General features: G+C 46.7%; 1 protein-coding gene across 5 annotated transcripts in view; it reads left to right on the top strand.

Annotated features, from left to right (window-relative positions):
* LOC121552225 (AT-rich interactive domain-containing protein 1B) overlaps positions 1-15,562 on the top strand; it is a 104,528-nt gene extending 88,966 nt beyond the window's left edge. For 4 of the 5 annotated variants that reach the window (XM_045211355.1, XM_045211358.1, XM_045211356.1 and 1 more), the window contains 8 exons: positions 8,806-8,944; positions 9,118-9,293; positions 9,947-10,163; positions 10,871-10,987; positions 11,115-11,205; positions 11,610-12,411; positions 12,800-12,930; positions 13,617-15,562. In XM_045211355.1, the coding sequence (XP_045067290.1) occupies positions 8,806-8,944; positions 9,118-9,293; positions 9,947-10,163; positions 10,871-10,987; positions 11,115-11,205; positions 11,610-12,411; positions 12,800-12,930; positions 13,617-15,383 (3,440 nt within the window). In that variant the 3' untranslated portion in view covers positions 15,384-15,562. The remainder of the gene's footprint in view (positions 1-8,805; positions 8,945-9,117; positions 9,294-9,946; positions 10,164-10,870; positions 10,988-11,114; positions 11,206-11,609; positions 12,412-12,799; positions 12,931-13,616) is intronic. The other variant, XM_045211357.1, reaches the window with a different exon arrangement.
* Positions 15,563-15,712: the final 150 nt, after the last annotated feature.

Genomic DNA, 15,712 nt, shown 5'->3' on the forward strand with positions numbered 1-15,712 from the left:
CAATCATCTCCTTTGTTTTGTTGATGTTGAGTGAGAGGTTATTTTCCTGGCACCACACTCCCAGAGCCCTCACCTCCTCCCTGTAGGCGGTCTTGTCATTGTTGGTAATCAAGCCTACTACTGTTGTGTCGTCTGCAAACTTGATGATTGAGTTGGAGGCGTGCTTGGCCACGCAGTCATGGGTGAACAGGGAGTACAGGAGGGGGCTGAGCACGCACCCTTGTGGGGCCCCAGTGTTGAGGATCAGCGAAGTGGAGATGTTGTTTCCTATCTTCACCACCTGGGGGCGGCCCGTCAGGAAGTCCTGGACCCAGTTGCACAGGGCGGGGTTCAGACCCAGGGCTTCGAGCTTAATGATGAGCTTGGAGGGTACTATGGTATTGAATGCTGAGCTATAGTCAATGAACATAATTCTTACATAGGTATGCCTCTTGTCCAGATGGGATAGGGCAGTGTGATGGCAATTGCATCGTCTGTGGATCTATTGGGGCGGTAAGCAAATTGAAATGGGTCTAGGATGATGGCTTCCTACAAGAGCACAAAACGTGTACATTTCTAGACATCTTTGAAAAGAAAGTCAGGTAAAGAGCTTTTTTTTGTCTTAAAGGGGCAGTGTTGTATGTTGAGAAATCAAGAATCAAGAAACCACTTTACAAAATAAAATGTATTATTATTCCGATACCATATTACATACAATCAGACAAATTATTCTACCCTCTGCCTATTGACTACTTAGCTTATTCAAGCCTTTCTCAAAATACAACACTGCCCCTTTAAGACAAAAAAAAGCTCTTTACCTGACTTTCTTTTCAAAGATGTCTAGAAATGTACATGTTTTGTGCTCTTGTACATTTACATTTAAGTCATTTAGCAGACGCTCTTATCCAGAGCGACTTAATTTTTTTATTTTTCATACTGGCCCCCCGTGGGAATCGAACCCACAACCCTGGCATTGCAAACGCCATGCTCTACCAACTGAGCTACATCCCTGCCGGCCATTACCTCCCCTACCCTGGACGACGCTGGGCCAATTGTGCGCCGCCCCATAGGTCTCCCGGTCGTGGCCGGCTACGACAGAGCCTGGATTCGAACCAGGATCTTAGACCACTGCGCCACTCGGGGACGCCATCACTCCCCCATTGCTGACTACAAACTATCTATAACTGGGCTAATAACTCACTAACTAGCAAAGGGCATGAACAAATGTGGCTACATGCAGCTCTCGCTTTGATCTCAATACAAGCGCACCTACTCACGACCGCTCATGCTGTAAACACAGTCCAATTCAAAGTGAATGGCACAGATCCATATATGGTAATGGTCTATTTTCAAATAGGCCTACTGCAGCTCTGACTGGTTATCCCGCTCCGGTCTGTGTAGAATACGGGCTGAGTCGTGCATGTTAATGCAATAGAATCCTACTCTGATGCATTCTGCCTACAACAAAATCTCTTGCCTAGTTAGTTTTGCATACTAACTCTTGCGTAGTTTGTTTTGTTTCGGTATGTTGCATTGAAAGTGGCTAATATTGAGTTGATTCTATCACAATTCCCACAGTTAAGGGAAAAGCTGATGGTGTCAACTAAGAGGGAAAACTCTAGAAAGTTGAGTGAAATTCAATCTTGTGCATCTCTGCGCGGGCTGATATTTATTCTGCGCAGCAGTCCTGGGGGAGCTGCGTGTAGCTTAGAGGGAACATTGGTGGTGGACCATTCTTGATACACACGGGAAACTGTTGAGTGTGAACAACCCAGCAGCGTTGCAGTTCTTGACACACTCAAACCGAGGCGTCTTGCACCTACTACCATACCCCGTTCAAAGGCACTTCAATATTATTTTCTTGCCCATTCACCCTTTGAATGGCACACACACACAATCCATATGTCAATTGTCTCAAGGCTTAGAAATCCTTCTTTAACCTGTCTCCTCCCCTTCATCTACACTGATTTTGAAGTGGATTTAACACGTGACATCAATAAGGGATCATAGCTTTCACCTGGAGTCACCTGGATTCACCTGGTCAGTCTGTCATGGAAAGAGCATGTTTTGTACACTGTGTGTGTACATACATACATTCATACATACAGTGCCTTCAGAAAGTATTCACACCCCTTGGCTTTTTTGTCAACGATCTACAAAAAATACTCTGTCAGTGGAAGAAAAATTCTAACATTTGTAAATAAATTATGAAAAATTAAACACGTATCTTGATTAGATAAGTATTCAACCCCCTGAGTCAATACATGTTAGAATCACCTTTGGGAGTGGTTACAGATGTGAGTCTTTTCTGGGTACATCTCGAAGAGCTTTGCGCACCTGGCTAGTACAATATTTGCCCATTTATTATTTAAAAAGTTATTCAAGAAATCAAATAGATTTCCAAGTAGATTTAAGTCAAAACTGTAACTAGGCCACTCAGGAACATTCAATGTTGTCTTGGTAAGCAACGCCAGTGTGTATTTGGCCTTGTGTTTTAGGTTATTGTCCTGCTGAAAGGTGAATTTGTCTCCCAGTTTCTGTTGGAAAGCAGACTGAATGAGGTTTTGCCTGTGCTTAGCTCTATTTCATTTATTTTCGTCCTAAAAAAACTCCCTAGTCCTTACCGATGACAAGCATACCTATAACATGTTGCAGCCACGACCATGCTTGAAAATATGAATTGGTACTTAGTGATGTGTTGTTGGACTTTCCCCCAACGTAAAGCTTTGTATTCAGGATTTAAAGGTAATTTCTTTGCCACGTTTTTTGCAGTTTTACTTTAGTGCCTTATTGCAAACAGGATGCGTGTTTTTGAATATTTTTTATTCTGTAGAGGCTTCATTTCCATGCTGTAAATTAGGTTAGTATTGTGGAGTAACTACAATGTTGCTCCAACCTCAGTTTTCTCTTATCACAGACATTGATAATACTGTTGAAGTAATATGGCTACAGGTTCACCTGCCTCACCTAAAGCCCATTCTGGTGGGAAGCTGCTATAGACCACCAAGTGCTAACAGTCAGTATCTGGATAACATGTGTGAAATGATTGATAATATATGTGATATCAATAGAGAGGTATATTTTCTGGATGACCTTAATATTGACTGGCTTTCATCAGGCTGCCCACTCAAGAGAAAGCTTCAAACTGTAACTAGTGACTGCAACCTGGTTCAGGTTATCAATCAACCTACCAGGGTAGTTACAAACAGTACAGGAATGAAATCATCAACATGTATTGATCATATCTTTACTAATGCTGCATAAATTTGTTTGAAAGCAGTATCCAAATCCATCAGATGTAGTGATCACAATATAGTAGCCATATCTAGGAAAACCAAAGTTCCAAAGGCTGGGCCTAATATAGTGTATAAGAGATCATACAATACGTTTTTTGGTGATTCCTATGTTGTTGATATGAATAATATTTGTTGGTCCGTGGTGTGTAATGACGAGCAACCAGACGCTGCACTTGACACATTTATGAAATTGCTTATCCCAGTTACTAAAAGCATGCACCTATTAAGAAAATGACTGTAAAAACGGTTAAATCCCCATGGATTGATGAGGAATTTAAAAAATTGTATGGTTGAGAGGGATGAGGCAAAGGAGATTGCAAATAGGTCTGGCTGTACAACAGATTGGCAAACGTTCTGCAAATTGAGAAAACAAGTGACTAAACTGAATAAAAAGAAGAAGAAACTACACTATGAAACAAAGATAAATGACATAAAGAATGATAGTAAAAAACTTTGGAGCACCTTCAATGAAATTTTGGGCAAAAAGGCAAACTCCGCTCCATCATTCATTGAATCAGATTGCTCATTCATCACAAAACCTACTGATGTTGCCTACTACTTTAATTATTTTTTAATTGGCAAGATTAGCAAATGAAGTCATGACATGCCAGCAACAAACGCTGACACTACACATCCAAGTATATCTGACCAAATTATGAAAGACAAGCATTGCAATTTTGAATTCCGTGAAGTAAGTGTACATATTACCTCAACTACCTCAACTAGCCGGTGCCCCCGCACATTGACTCTGCACCGTTACCCCCCTGTATATATATCCTCCCTACTGTCACTTTATTTTACTTCTGCTCTTTGTATTTCTCAACACTTTTTTTTGTTGTTGTTTTATTCTTACTTTTTTTGTTTAAAATAAACGCACTGTTGGTTAAGGGCTGTAAGTAAGCATTTCACTGTAATGTCTGCACTTGTTGTATTCGGCGCATGTGACCAATAAAATTTGATTTGATTTGATTTGATTTGATTTGAAGAGGTGAAAAAAATATTATTGTCGATGAACCATGACAAGCCACCGGGGTCTGACAACTTGGATGGAAAATTACTAAGGAGAATGGCGGACGATATTGCCACTCCTATTTGCCATATCTTCAATTTAAGCCTACTAGAAAGTGTGTGCCCTCAGGCCTGGAGAGAAGCAAAAGTTATTCCCCTACCTAAGAATAGTGAAGCCCCCTTAACTGGCTCAAATAGCCAACCAATCAGCCTGTTACCAACCCTTAGTAAACTTTTGGGAAAAATGGTGCTTGACCAGATAAAATGCTATTTTACAGTAAACAAATTGACAAGACTTTCAGCACGCTTATAGGGAAGGACATTCAACAAGCATGGCACTTACACAAATGACTGATGATTGGCTGAGAGAAATTGATGATACAAATATTTTTGGGGCTGTTTTGTTAGACTTCAGTGCGGCTTTTGAAATTATCGATCATAGTCTGTTGCTGGGAAAACTTGTGTTATGGCTTTACACCCCCTGCTATATTGTGGATAAAGAGTTACCTGTCTAACAGAACACAGAGGGTGTTCTTTAATGGAAGCCTCTCCAACAAAATCAGGAATTAAATCTTTACTAACGACATGCCACTGGCTTTGAGTAAAGCCAGTGTGTCTATGTATGCGGATGACTCAACACTACACGTCAGCTACCACAGCGACTGATTTGACAGTAACACTTATCAAAGAGCTGCAGTTAGTTTCAGAATGGGTGGCAAGGAATAAGTTAGTCCTAAATATTTCAAAAACTAAAAGCATTGTATTTAGGACAAATCAATTACTAAACCCTAAACCTCAACTAAATCTTGTAATGAATAATGTGGAAATTGAGCAAATTGAGGAGACTAAACTGTCATGGTCAAAACATATTGATACAACAGTAGCTAGCATAGGGAGAAGTCTATAATAAAGCGCTGCCCTGCATTCTTAACAGCACTATCAACAAAGCAGGTCCTACAGGCCCTAGTTTTGTCGCACCTGGACTACTGTTCAGTCGTGTGGTCAGGTGCTGAAGGCACTGTATCTCTACATACATACAGTCGTGGTCAAAAGTTTTGAGAATGACACAAATACTAATTTTCACAAAGTCTGCTGCCTCAGTTTTGATGATGGCAATTTGCATATACTCCAGAATGTCATGAAGAGTGATCAGATGAATTCCAATTAATTGCAAAGTCCCTCTTTGCCATGAAAATGAACTTAATCCCCCAAAAAACATTTCCACTGCATTTCAGCCCTGCCACAAAAGGACCAGCTGTCATCATGTTAGTGATTCTTTCATTAACACAGGTGAGTGTGTTGATGAGGACAAGGCTGGAGATCACTCTGTCATGCTGATTTGAGTTAGAATAACAGACTGGAAGCTTTAAAAGGAGGGTGGTGCTTGAAATCATTGTTCTTCCTCTGTTAACCATGGTTACCTGCAAGGAAACACGTGCCGTCATCATTGCTTTGCACAAAAAGGGCTTCACAGGCAAGGATATTGCTGCTAGTAAGATTGCACCTAAATCAACCATTTATCGGATCATCAAGAACTTCAAGGAGAGAGGTTCAATTGTTGTGAAGAAGGCATCAGGGCGCACAAGAAAGTCCAGCAAGCGCCAGGACCGTCTCCTAAAGTTGATTCAGCTGCGGGATCGGGGCACCACCAGTGCAGAGCTTGCTCAGGAATGGCATCAGGCAGGTGTGAATGCATCTGCACGCACAGTGAGGTGAAGACTTTTGGAAGATGGCCTGGTGTCAAGAAGGGCAGCGAGGAAGCCACTTCTCTCCAGGAAAAACTTCAGGGACAGACTGATATTGTGCAAAAGGTACAGGGATTGGACTGCTGAGGACTGGGGTAAAGTAATTTTCTCTGAATCCCCTTTCTGATTGTTTGGGGCATCCGGAAAACACCTTGTCTTACCATCAGTCCTGTGTCATGCCAACAGTAAAGCATCCTGAGACCATTCATGTGTGGGGTTGCTTCTCAGCCAAGGGAGTGGGCTCACTCACAATTTTGCCTAAGAACACAGCCATGAATAAAGAATGCTACCAACACATCCTCCGAGAGCAACTTCTCCCAACCATCCAAGAACAGTTTGGTGACGACCAATGCCTTTTCCAGCATGATGGAGCACCTTGCCATAAGGCAAAAGTGATAACTAAGTGGCTCGGGGAACAAAACATTGACATTTTGGGTCCATGGCCAGGAAACTCCCCAGACCTTAATCCCATTGAGAACTTGTTGTCGATCCTCAAGAGGCGGGTGGACAAACAAACAACCCACAAATTCTGACAAACTCCAAGCATTGATTATGCAAGAATGGGCTGACATCAGTCAGGATGTGGCCCAGAGGTGAATTGACAGCATGCCAGGGCGGATTGCAGAGATCTTGAAAAAGAAGGGTCAACACTGCAAATATTGACACTTTGCATAAACTTAATGTAATTGTCAATAAAAGCCTTTGACACGTATGGAATGCTTGTAATGATACTTCAGTATACCATAGTAACATCTGACAAAAATATCTCATAACACTGAAGCAGCGAACTTTGTGAAGACCAATACTTGTCATTCTCAACTTTTGACCACGACTATACATACATACAGTGGGGAGAACAAGTATTTGATACACTGCCGATATTGCAGGTTTTCCTACTTACAAAGCATGTAGAGGTCTGTAATTTTTATCATAGGTACACTTCAACTGTGAGAGACGGAATCTAAAACAAAAATCCAGAAAATCACATTGTATGATTTTTAAGTAATTCATTTGCATTTTATTGCATGACATAGGTATTTGATCACCTACCAACCAGTAAGAATTCCGGCTCTCACAGACCTGTTAGTTTTTCTTTAAGAAGCCCTCTTGTTCTCCACTCATTACCTGTATTAACTGCACCTGTTTGAACTCGTTCCTGTATAAAAGATACCTGTCCACACACTCAATCAAACAGACTCCAACCTCTCCACAATGGCCAAGACCAGAGAGCTGTGTAAGGACATCGGGGATAAAATTGTAGACCTGCACAAGGCTGGGATGGGCTACAGGACAATAGGCAAGCAGCTTGGTGAGAAGGCAACAACTGTTGGCGCAATTATTAGAAAATGGAAGAAGTTCAAGATGACGGTCAATCACCCTCGGTCTGGGGCTCCATGCAAGATCTCACCTCGTGGGGCATCAATGATCATGAGGAAGTGGAGGGATCAGCCCAGAACTACATGGCAGGACCTGGTCAATGACCTGAAGAGAGCTGGGATCACAGTCTCAAAGAAAACCATTAGTAACACACTACGCCGTCATGGATTAAAATCCTGCAGCACACGCAAGGTCCCCCTGCTCAAGCCAGCGCATGTCAAGGCCCGTCTGAAGTTTGCCAATGACCATCTGGATGATCCAGAGGAGGAATGGGAGAAGGTCATGTGGTCTGATGAGACAAAAATAGAGCTTTTTGGTCTAAACTCCACTCGCCGTGTTTGGAGGAAGAAGGATGAGTACAACCCCAAAAACACCATCCCAACCGTGAAGCACGGAGGTGGAAACATCATTCTTTGGGGATGCTTTTCTGCAAAGGGGACAGAACGACTGCACCATATTGAGGGGAGGATGGATGGGGCCATGTATCGCGAGATCTTGGCCAACAACCTCCTTCCCTCAGTAAGAGCATTGAAGATGGGTTGTGGCTGGGTCTTCCAGCATGACAACGACCCGAAACACACAGCCAGGGCAACTAAGGAGTGGCTCCGTAAGAAGCATCTCAAGGTCCTGGAGTGGCATAGCCAGTCTCCAGACCTGAATCCAATAGAAAATCTTTGGAGGGAGCTGAAAGTCCGTATTGCCCAGCGACAGCCCCGAAACCTGAAGGATCTGGAGAAGGTCTGTATGGAGGAGTGGGACAAAATCCCTGCTGCAGTGTGTGCAAACTTGGTCAAGACCTACAGGAAACGTATGATCTCTGTAATTGCAAACAAAGGTTTCTGTACCAAATATTAAGTTCTGCTTTTCTGATGTATCAAATACTTATGTCATGCAATAAAATGCAAATGAATTACTTAAAAATCATACAATGTGATTTTCTGGATTTTTGTTTTAGATTCCGTCTCTCACAGTTGAAGTGTACCTATGATAAAAATTACAGACCTCTACATTCTTTGTAAGTAGGACAACCTGCAAAATCGGCAGTGTATCAAATACTTGTTCTCCCCACTGTACGTACATACATACATACATACATACATACATACATACATACATACATACATACATACATCAAGCTGCCTCACGCTACAGAAACAAGGGATAGGCTCCTGCCCTATGGTCCGTTCTGGCTCAGACAACTTAATTACTTATACATCTCTCTCTACATATGGCTGTGTATTTTCCCCTTAGTCTCTCCTGCTAGCTAATGCTCCCTGTAGGTCCCCATGTTTATCAGTCTCCCTATAGCACATGTTTATGTGCTATAATTCAGTCAATATTACATTTTACTGTATTTTTGACCTTTTAACAATTGTCTACTGTTGCTATTTTCCCTTTAGCCAACTCTGGCTCCCTGCAGGGTCCCCACACCCCCCAGTCCACAGGTAGCAGCTCCATGGCTGAGATGTCAGAGGGCATGAAGCGCCCCACTCCCGCCACCACACCCCACGGACACATGACCGCCCAGCCAGGCAATAGGTAGGTCACAGGCCAGGGGCCACTCATAGCCCGATAGTGTGGGGTGTACGTGTGTGTACACGTGTCTGTCTGTCGGTGTGTCTAAATCTGACTGTATCCATGCACGGATACCCCTCCTCAACCCTTCGTATCATCCTTTCTTGTCCTCCTCACCCCTCCTGTATGTGTCTCAGGAACAGTGTTGGTATCCGTGTCCAGGATCCCTTCTCAGAGGTCAGTGACCCTGCCTTCCACAAGCGAGGGCCCATGCCCTCTGGCGCCCCCTACCAGCAGGCGGGCGGTAGTGCAGACCCCTCCATGAGAATGCAGTACGACACCAACAAGGACCCCTATGCAGGGCCCCGGAAGGGTGAGTGGACCAGACGCTCCTTAACCACATGGCATAACAAAGTGAATTCACATAACACAGAACACGCCTACTGGTATTGTCCGCATTGCTTGTCTGCGCTGTGTTCTTTTTGGGGGATTGTTTGTGTATTAGTATTGTACTGTTAGACATTTACTGCACTGCTGGAGTTAGAAATAGAAGCATTTCGCTGCACCTGCTTTAGCATCTGCTAATCTTTGTATGCGACAAATAAACGTACATTTTGATACTAGATGAACAATGTGATGTTAGTAAAACTCAAGTAATACACCTGTTGTCTGAACTGGATATGGCTGGCACTTCTTCAATTCTCCATCTAGGTTAAAATTGCTTTTCATCCTTGTTTTTGTTTAGGCCATCAGACCTGAATCTCTCTCTCTGCTGTGATTGTTTCCTTAGACTATGTTGCCCCCCAGTGTTCAAATCATGTACTACACATCCTTTCCTTTAATAACACCTAACATGAATGCTGATGGTATCAGAATAGCCTGTATTCCCCAATTACACTTACCAAGAATTTGACCTGGTGAAAATGGTGCTGACAACATTAAGCAGAGTATACAGACAGAATATAGACAAAATAATTTACACTTTATCTACTTACCGTATATACAATATCTATTCTCCCTCCACAGGGCCAGGGGGCAGTGAGGCCTATGGACCAGGTCAGATGCCCAGCGGTGCCATGCAGGACATGTACCTCCGTGGTCCTCCCTCAGGGCCAGGTCAGATGCCCAGCAGTACCATGCAGGACATGTACCTCCGTGGTCCTCCTTCAGGAGCCATGCCAGGGATGGGTATGGGCCCCGGCCCGCGGTCACAGTACCCATACGGGCCTAGCTACGACAGGAGGTGGGTATCTTAATAACCAGATATTCTATAGTAGATACATTACTGAGTGCCAGCAGCATACCACCCTGCATCCCACTGCTGGCTTGCCTCTGAAGCTAAGCAGGGTTGGTTAATGGGAGACCAGAGGCTGCTGGAAGTGGTGTTGGAGGACCAGTAGTAGGCACGGGGCAGTGATCGGGGACATTGCCCTGGGTAAGGTGCGGTCTTTCGGATGGGATGTTAAACAGGTGTCCTCTCTGTGGTCACTAAAGATCCCATGGCACTTATGGTAAGAGTAGGGCTGTTAACCCCGGTGCCCTGGTTAAATTCCCAATCTTGCCCTCATACCATTATGGCCACCTAATCATCCCCAGCTTCCAATTGGCTCATTCATCCCCTCTCCTCTCCCCTGTAATTATTCCCCAGGTCATTGCTGTAAATGAGAATGTGTTCTCAGTCAACTAACCTGGTAAAATAAGGGTAACATAAAAAATATATATCTGCAGGAAAAAGGGTGTTTCATGCTTAAACAACTGGAGTAGAGGTGCTACCTTAAATAATCCAATGCTGGATCAGACGTTGAGGCGGGGCACTCTATTATAAAAATATATGATTCATTGTAAATCCCAAGTCAAAAACAATGCATGATGTTTCAGTCTGAGACATCTATCAGACAGTTATATAAATGCCAGGAATAAGCTGCCCATAGTTGTCCTCCTACCCTCCAGACCAGACCATGTGATGGGTTTGGAGGGGGGTGTGGCTCCCCCTGGGGGTCAGAACAACATGGGACCTTCCAGCGGTGACCCCAACTTGTACTCTGCCAACAGATACCCCCATCAGCGGTAAGACGTGTCTGTCTGAATGATGCATAAAAACTGTTGGCATTAAGTGAGTTTATTATTTATAAAGCTACCTATATATGTATTGTTTATTTGTGTTCTGACTGAGTGTGATCCTCCTCCACTATAGACCACATGGACATGAAGGTTATGGGCAGCAGCAGTACCCTCACGGCCCCCTGCCTTATGGCTCTCACCAGCCTGGGATGTACCCGCAACAGGTCAGACCCAGCCTCAAGCCTCCCGCCCCTAGAGGGCACTGTGCTACAGCTACTGAAACTTGAACAGATGGAAAACAGGCTAACTTGGCCATTTCAATGCAAATTAAAGTCTAAACTGGGTTTGCGATAGCGGTCTACCAGTAAGTAATCATCATTGGCTTCTACTCCACCTTGTCCAACTCCAACATCATGGCTTGTTGAGAGAGAGAGAGTGGGGGGGGTTGAGAGAGAGTGGGGGGTTGAGAGAGAGTGGGGGGGAGGTTGAGAGAGGGGGAAGGGGGGGGGGTTGAGCGAGAGAGAGAGAGAGTGCAAGGTTTAGAGAGAGACCAGCAAACTATAAATGGTCATCTTTGCAATTTACTGACTACAGTATCTAACGTATAAAGTTCTCTGTTCCCTCTCAGGGCTGTAAGAGGCCAGTGGGACAGGAGGGGATGTATGGTCCCCCTGCTAAGCGCCATGAGGGTGAAGCCTACGGCATGCAGCAGTACGGAGGGCAGCAGCCAGACATGCACCGCCAGTACGGAAGGGGCTACATGGGGCCGGAGCACAGGCCCATGCAGGGCCAGTACCCTTACCCCTACAGCCGAGACCGCATGGGAGCCATCCAGGGGCCCCCACAACACGGCATGATGAGCGGAGGCCCCCCCTTACCCTCTGGAGCCTCTGCAGAGGGCCCCCAGGCCAACATGTGGCACCCCAGGACAGACATGGCCTACCCCGGGCCCTACCCTGGCCAACAGGGCCAGGGGCCACCTTACCCTGTTATGAGCCGGGTTCCGGGGGATGACCCAGAGGGAAGGGGCCTCCAGGATGGCCAGTGGCCGCCCGGACACCCGGGCCAGCGCCAGCCCCCGTACCCACCCCCCTCTTCCTCCTCCATGCCCCCCATGGCTTCCCGACATCCCTCCTCCTCCTACCAGTCTAACCCTGCCATGGCCAACCACATCGCTAGAGCCCACAGCCCCTCGCCCTTCCCCCGGCCCATGGGGGGACCCGGACCCCTTTCCCCCAACAACGGGGGCCACTACATGGCCTCTCTGAAGAAGGCAGGGATGCCCGGGTCCATGCCAGGCTCACACAATGGGGGGATGTCAGGGCAGGGCATTCTACCTCTCCACAGAGATATCAGCTTCCCCCTAGGGTCTGTGGAGGCCACCCTGCCCAAACTCAAAGCCCGACACAGACTTACTTCCAAGGAGACCGGTAGGAGAATTAGCCTGTTATTATAGAGCAGTGTTTCCCAACCCGAGTCCTCCAGTACCCCCAACAGTACACTGTTTAGTTGTAGCCCTGGACAAACACACCTCATTCAACTCATTAAGGGCCTGATGATTAGTTGACAAGTTGAATCAGGTGTGCTTGTCCAGGGTTACAATACAAATGTGTACTTTTGGGGATACTGGAGGACCAGGGTTGGGAAACACTGTTATAGAGCATTAGCCAGGCAATTCATAATGGGTGCATCTGAAATGGCATCCGATTCCCTTTATGGGCCCTGGTCAAAAGTTGTGCACTAGATAGGGAATAGGGTGCCGTTTTCGATGCAACCCTCGTCTCCTCTGACCTCGGAACTGTAACCTCTGACCCCCAGGAACCCCAGAGGCATGGCGCGTGATGATGTCTCTGAAGTCGGGTCTGCTGGCTGAGAGCACGTGGGCGCTGGACACCATCAACATCCTGCTGTATGACGACAGCACTGTGTCCTCCTTCACCCTGTCACAGGTGAGACGGTGCTGCACAAACCATATCCATAGACATGTCCAATGATATCCAGTATCCATGAGACTAGACTAAAGCAATGATGTAAACCTCCAATATCTATACCATACCATACCATACTAAACCATACCATACCATACTGAACCATACCATACTAAACCATAACCATACCATACTAAACCATACCATACCATACCATACTGAACCATACCATACTAAACCATACCATACTAAACCATACCATACCAAACTAAACCATACCATACCATACCATACCATACTAAACCATACCATACCATACTAAACCATACCATACCATACTAAACCATACCATACCATACCATACTAAACCATACCATACTAAACCATACCATACCATACTAAACCATACCATACTAAACCATACCATACTAAACCATACCAAACCATACCATACTAAACCATACCAGACTAAACCATACCATACTAAACCATACCATACCATACTAAACCATACCATACTAAACCTTACCATACCATACTAAACCATACCATACCAAACGATGTCAAATGCATGGCTTCATTCTAAGTGGTTATTGGACCATGACTGGATTCAAGGATAAACACCCCTAACCAAACCATTGTCTAATAGTCTTTCACACAATCATTTCAGAGAGCTACCTAACTTATGATATGCTATGTTTCCCCAGCTGCCTGGTTTCCTGGAGCTGATAGTGGAGTACTTCCGCCGGTACCTGATCGAGATCTTTGGGATCCTGGATGAGTACGAGGTGGGCACCGAGGGTCAGAAGATGCTGCTCGGACCAATCACAGACCAGGAAGAGGAGCTTACCGTTCCAGAGCTTGGCAGCCAATTAGACGAAGAGCAGAGGGAAAGTAGGCCAGAAGAGACGGGACCAGAGAAGACCACAGCCAATGGCAGCACAGAGAAGGAGAAGGAGGAGCCTGTGGAGGTGACAGTGAAAGAGAAGGTAGAGGGGAAGGAAAAGGAGGAGGTGGCAGCCACCGAGCAGTCCCAGCCCCCAGAGCCCAGGCTCAAACAGGCCAGTAAGTATGACAAGCTGCCTGTGAAGGTGGAGGAGGACCAAGTGGAGGAGGACCAGGGGCTCAGTCTGCCCAGGGGGTTCACCTCTGGCCTGCTGCACTGGAAGGCTGGAGGAGGGGACTCCACGGCCCACATCCAGACACACTTCGAGAGACGTGGCGAGGAGACCAACAGCAAGCCTACAGAGAGGAAACATAAGGGGGAAGAGAGGGAGGATAGGGTAGGGGAGCTGGAGCAGAAGACAGAAACGACAGAGGAGGAGAGGAAGGCTGTTGTAGAGAAGAGCATGACTGAGACAGTCACTATGGACGATATGAGTGTCCGGCCAGGCTCTCTGTCAGAGAGGAACGGTCTTCCTGGGACGCAGACCCAGAGCCCCATCTTCACCCTGCTGGAGGACGAGCCTCGCTGCTGGGACGAGGCGCCCCTCTCCACGGCTGAACCCTGGCAGGACGCCCTGGCCCGCCGCTGCGTTTGCGTGTCCAACATCGTCCGCGGCCTCTCCTTCATCCCGGGGAATGACAACGACATGTCCGGCCACCCGGGCCTGGTGCTGATCCTGGGGCGGCTGGTCCTGCTACACCACCTGCACCCCCAGAGGATGAGGACGCCTCCCATCTACCAGAGAGAGGAGGAGCAGGGCCGGGCCTGCAGTAAAGACGAATGGTGGTGGGACTGTCTGTCAGCGCTCAGGGAGAACACTCTGGTCACCCTGGCTAACATCTCAGGTCAACTAGACCTGTCCCTCTACCCAGAGAGCATCTGTCTGCCCATCCTGGACGGCCTGCTCCACTGGATGGTGTGCCCCTCTGCCGAGGCCCAGGACCCCTTCACCACGGCGGGCTGCTCCTCCTCCCTCACCCCCCAGAGACTAGTGCTGGAGTGCCTGTGCAAACTGAGCATCCAGGACAACAACGTGGACCTCCTGCTGGCCACGCCACCCTTCAGCCGCCAGGAGAAGCTCTACGCCACCCTGGTGCGCCATGTGGGCGAGCGGAAGTCCCAGGTGTGCCGTGAGATGGCGGTGGCTGTGCTTTCTAATCTGGCGCAGGGGGACCCGACCGCGGCACGCGCCATCGCCCTGCAGAAGGGCAGCGTGGGGATACTCATCGGCTTCCTGGAGGACTGCGTGGCCATGTCCCAGCACCAGCAGGGACCCCCCAGCCTGCTACACCCAGCCCCACACCCCCAACCCCCCAGCCTGCTACACCCAGCCCAACACCCCGAACCCCCCAGCGTTAACATGATGTGCAGGGCCGCCAAGGCTCTGCTGGCCATGGCCAAGGAGAACCGGACAGAGTTGGTTCTCTACGAGAGCAGGCTACTGGACATCTCCCTGTCCTCTGTGCTGAGCTCAGCTGTGGCGGCCATCATGTGTGAAGTACTGTTTAAGATTGGACGCTCCTCGTGACCGCCACAGGCAAAGACACAGAGGGAGGGGGGCTTGGGAGAGAGGAGGGAAGTGCTTGGTCTGACAACGAGGCTGCAGTGAACACCAACACATGGGTGTGGGTGGTATTATATTTTTATTTAAATAAAATGACACTTTTTTTTTTTAACACACATATATATATATATATACAGTGGGGGAAAAAAGTATTTAGTCAGCCACCAATTGTGCAAGTTCTCCCACTTAAAAACATGAGAGAGGCCTGTAATTTTCATCATAGGTACACGTCAACTATGACAGACAAATTGAGAAAAAAAATCCAGAAAATCCCATTGTAGGATTTTTATGAA

The sequence above is a fragment of the Coregonus clupeaformis genome, chromosome 36, assembly GCF_020615455.1.
Source record: "Coregonus clupeaformis isolate EN_2021a chromosome 36, ASM2061545v1, whole genome shotgun sequence".
NCBI lineage: Eukaryota > Metazoa > Chordata > Actinopteri > Salmoniformes > Salmonidae > Coregonus > Coregonus clupeaformis.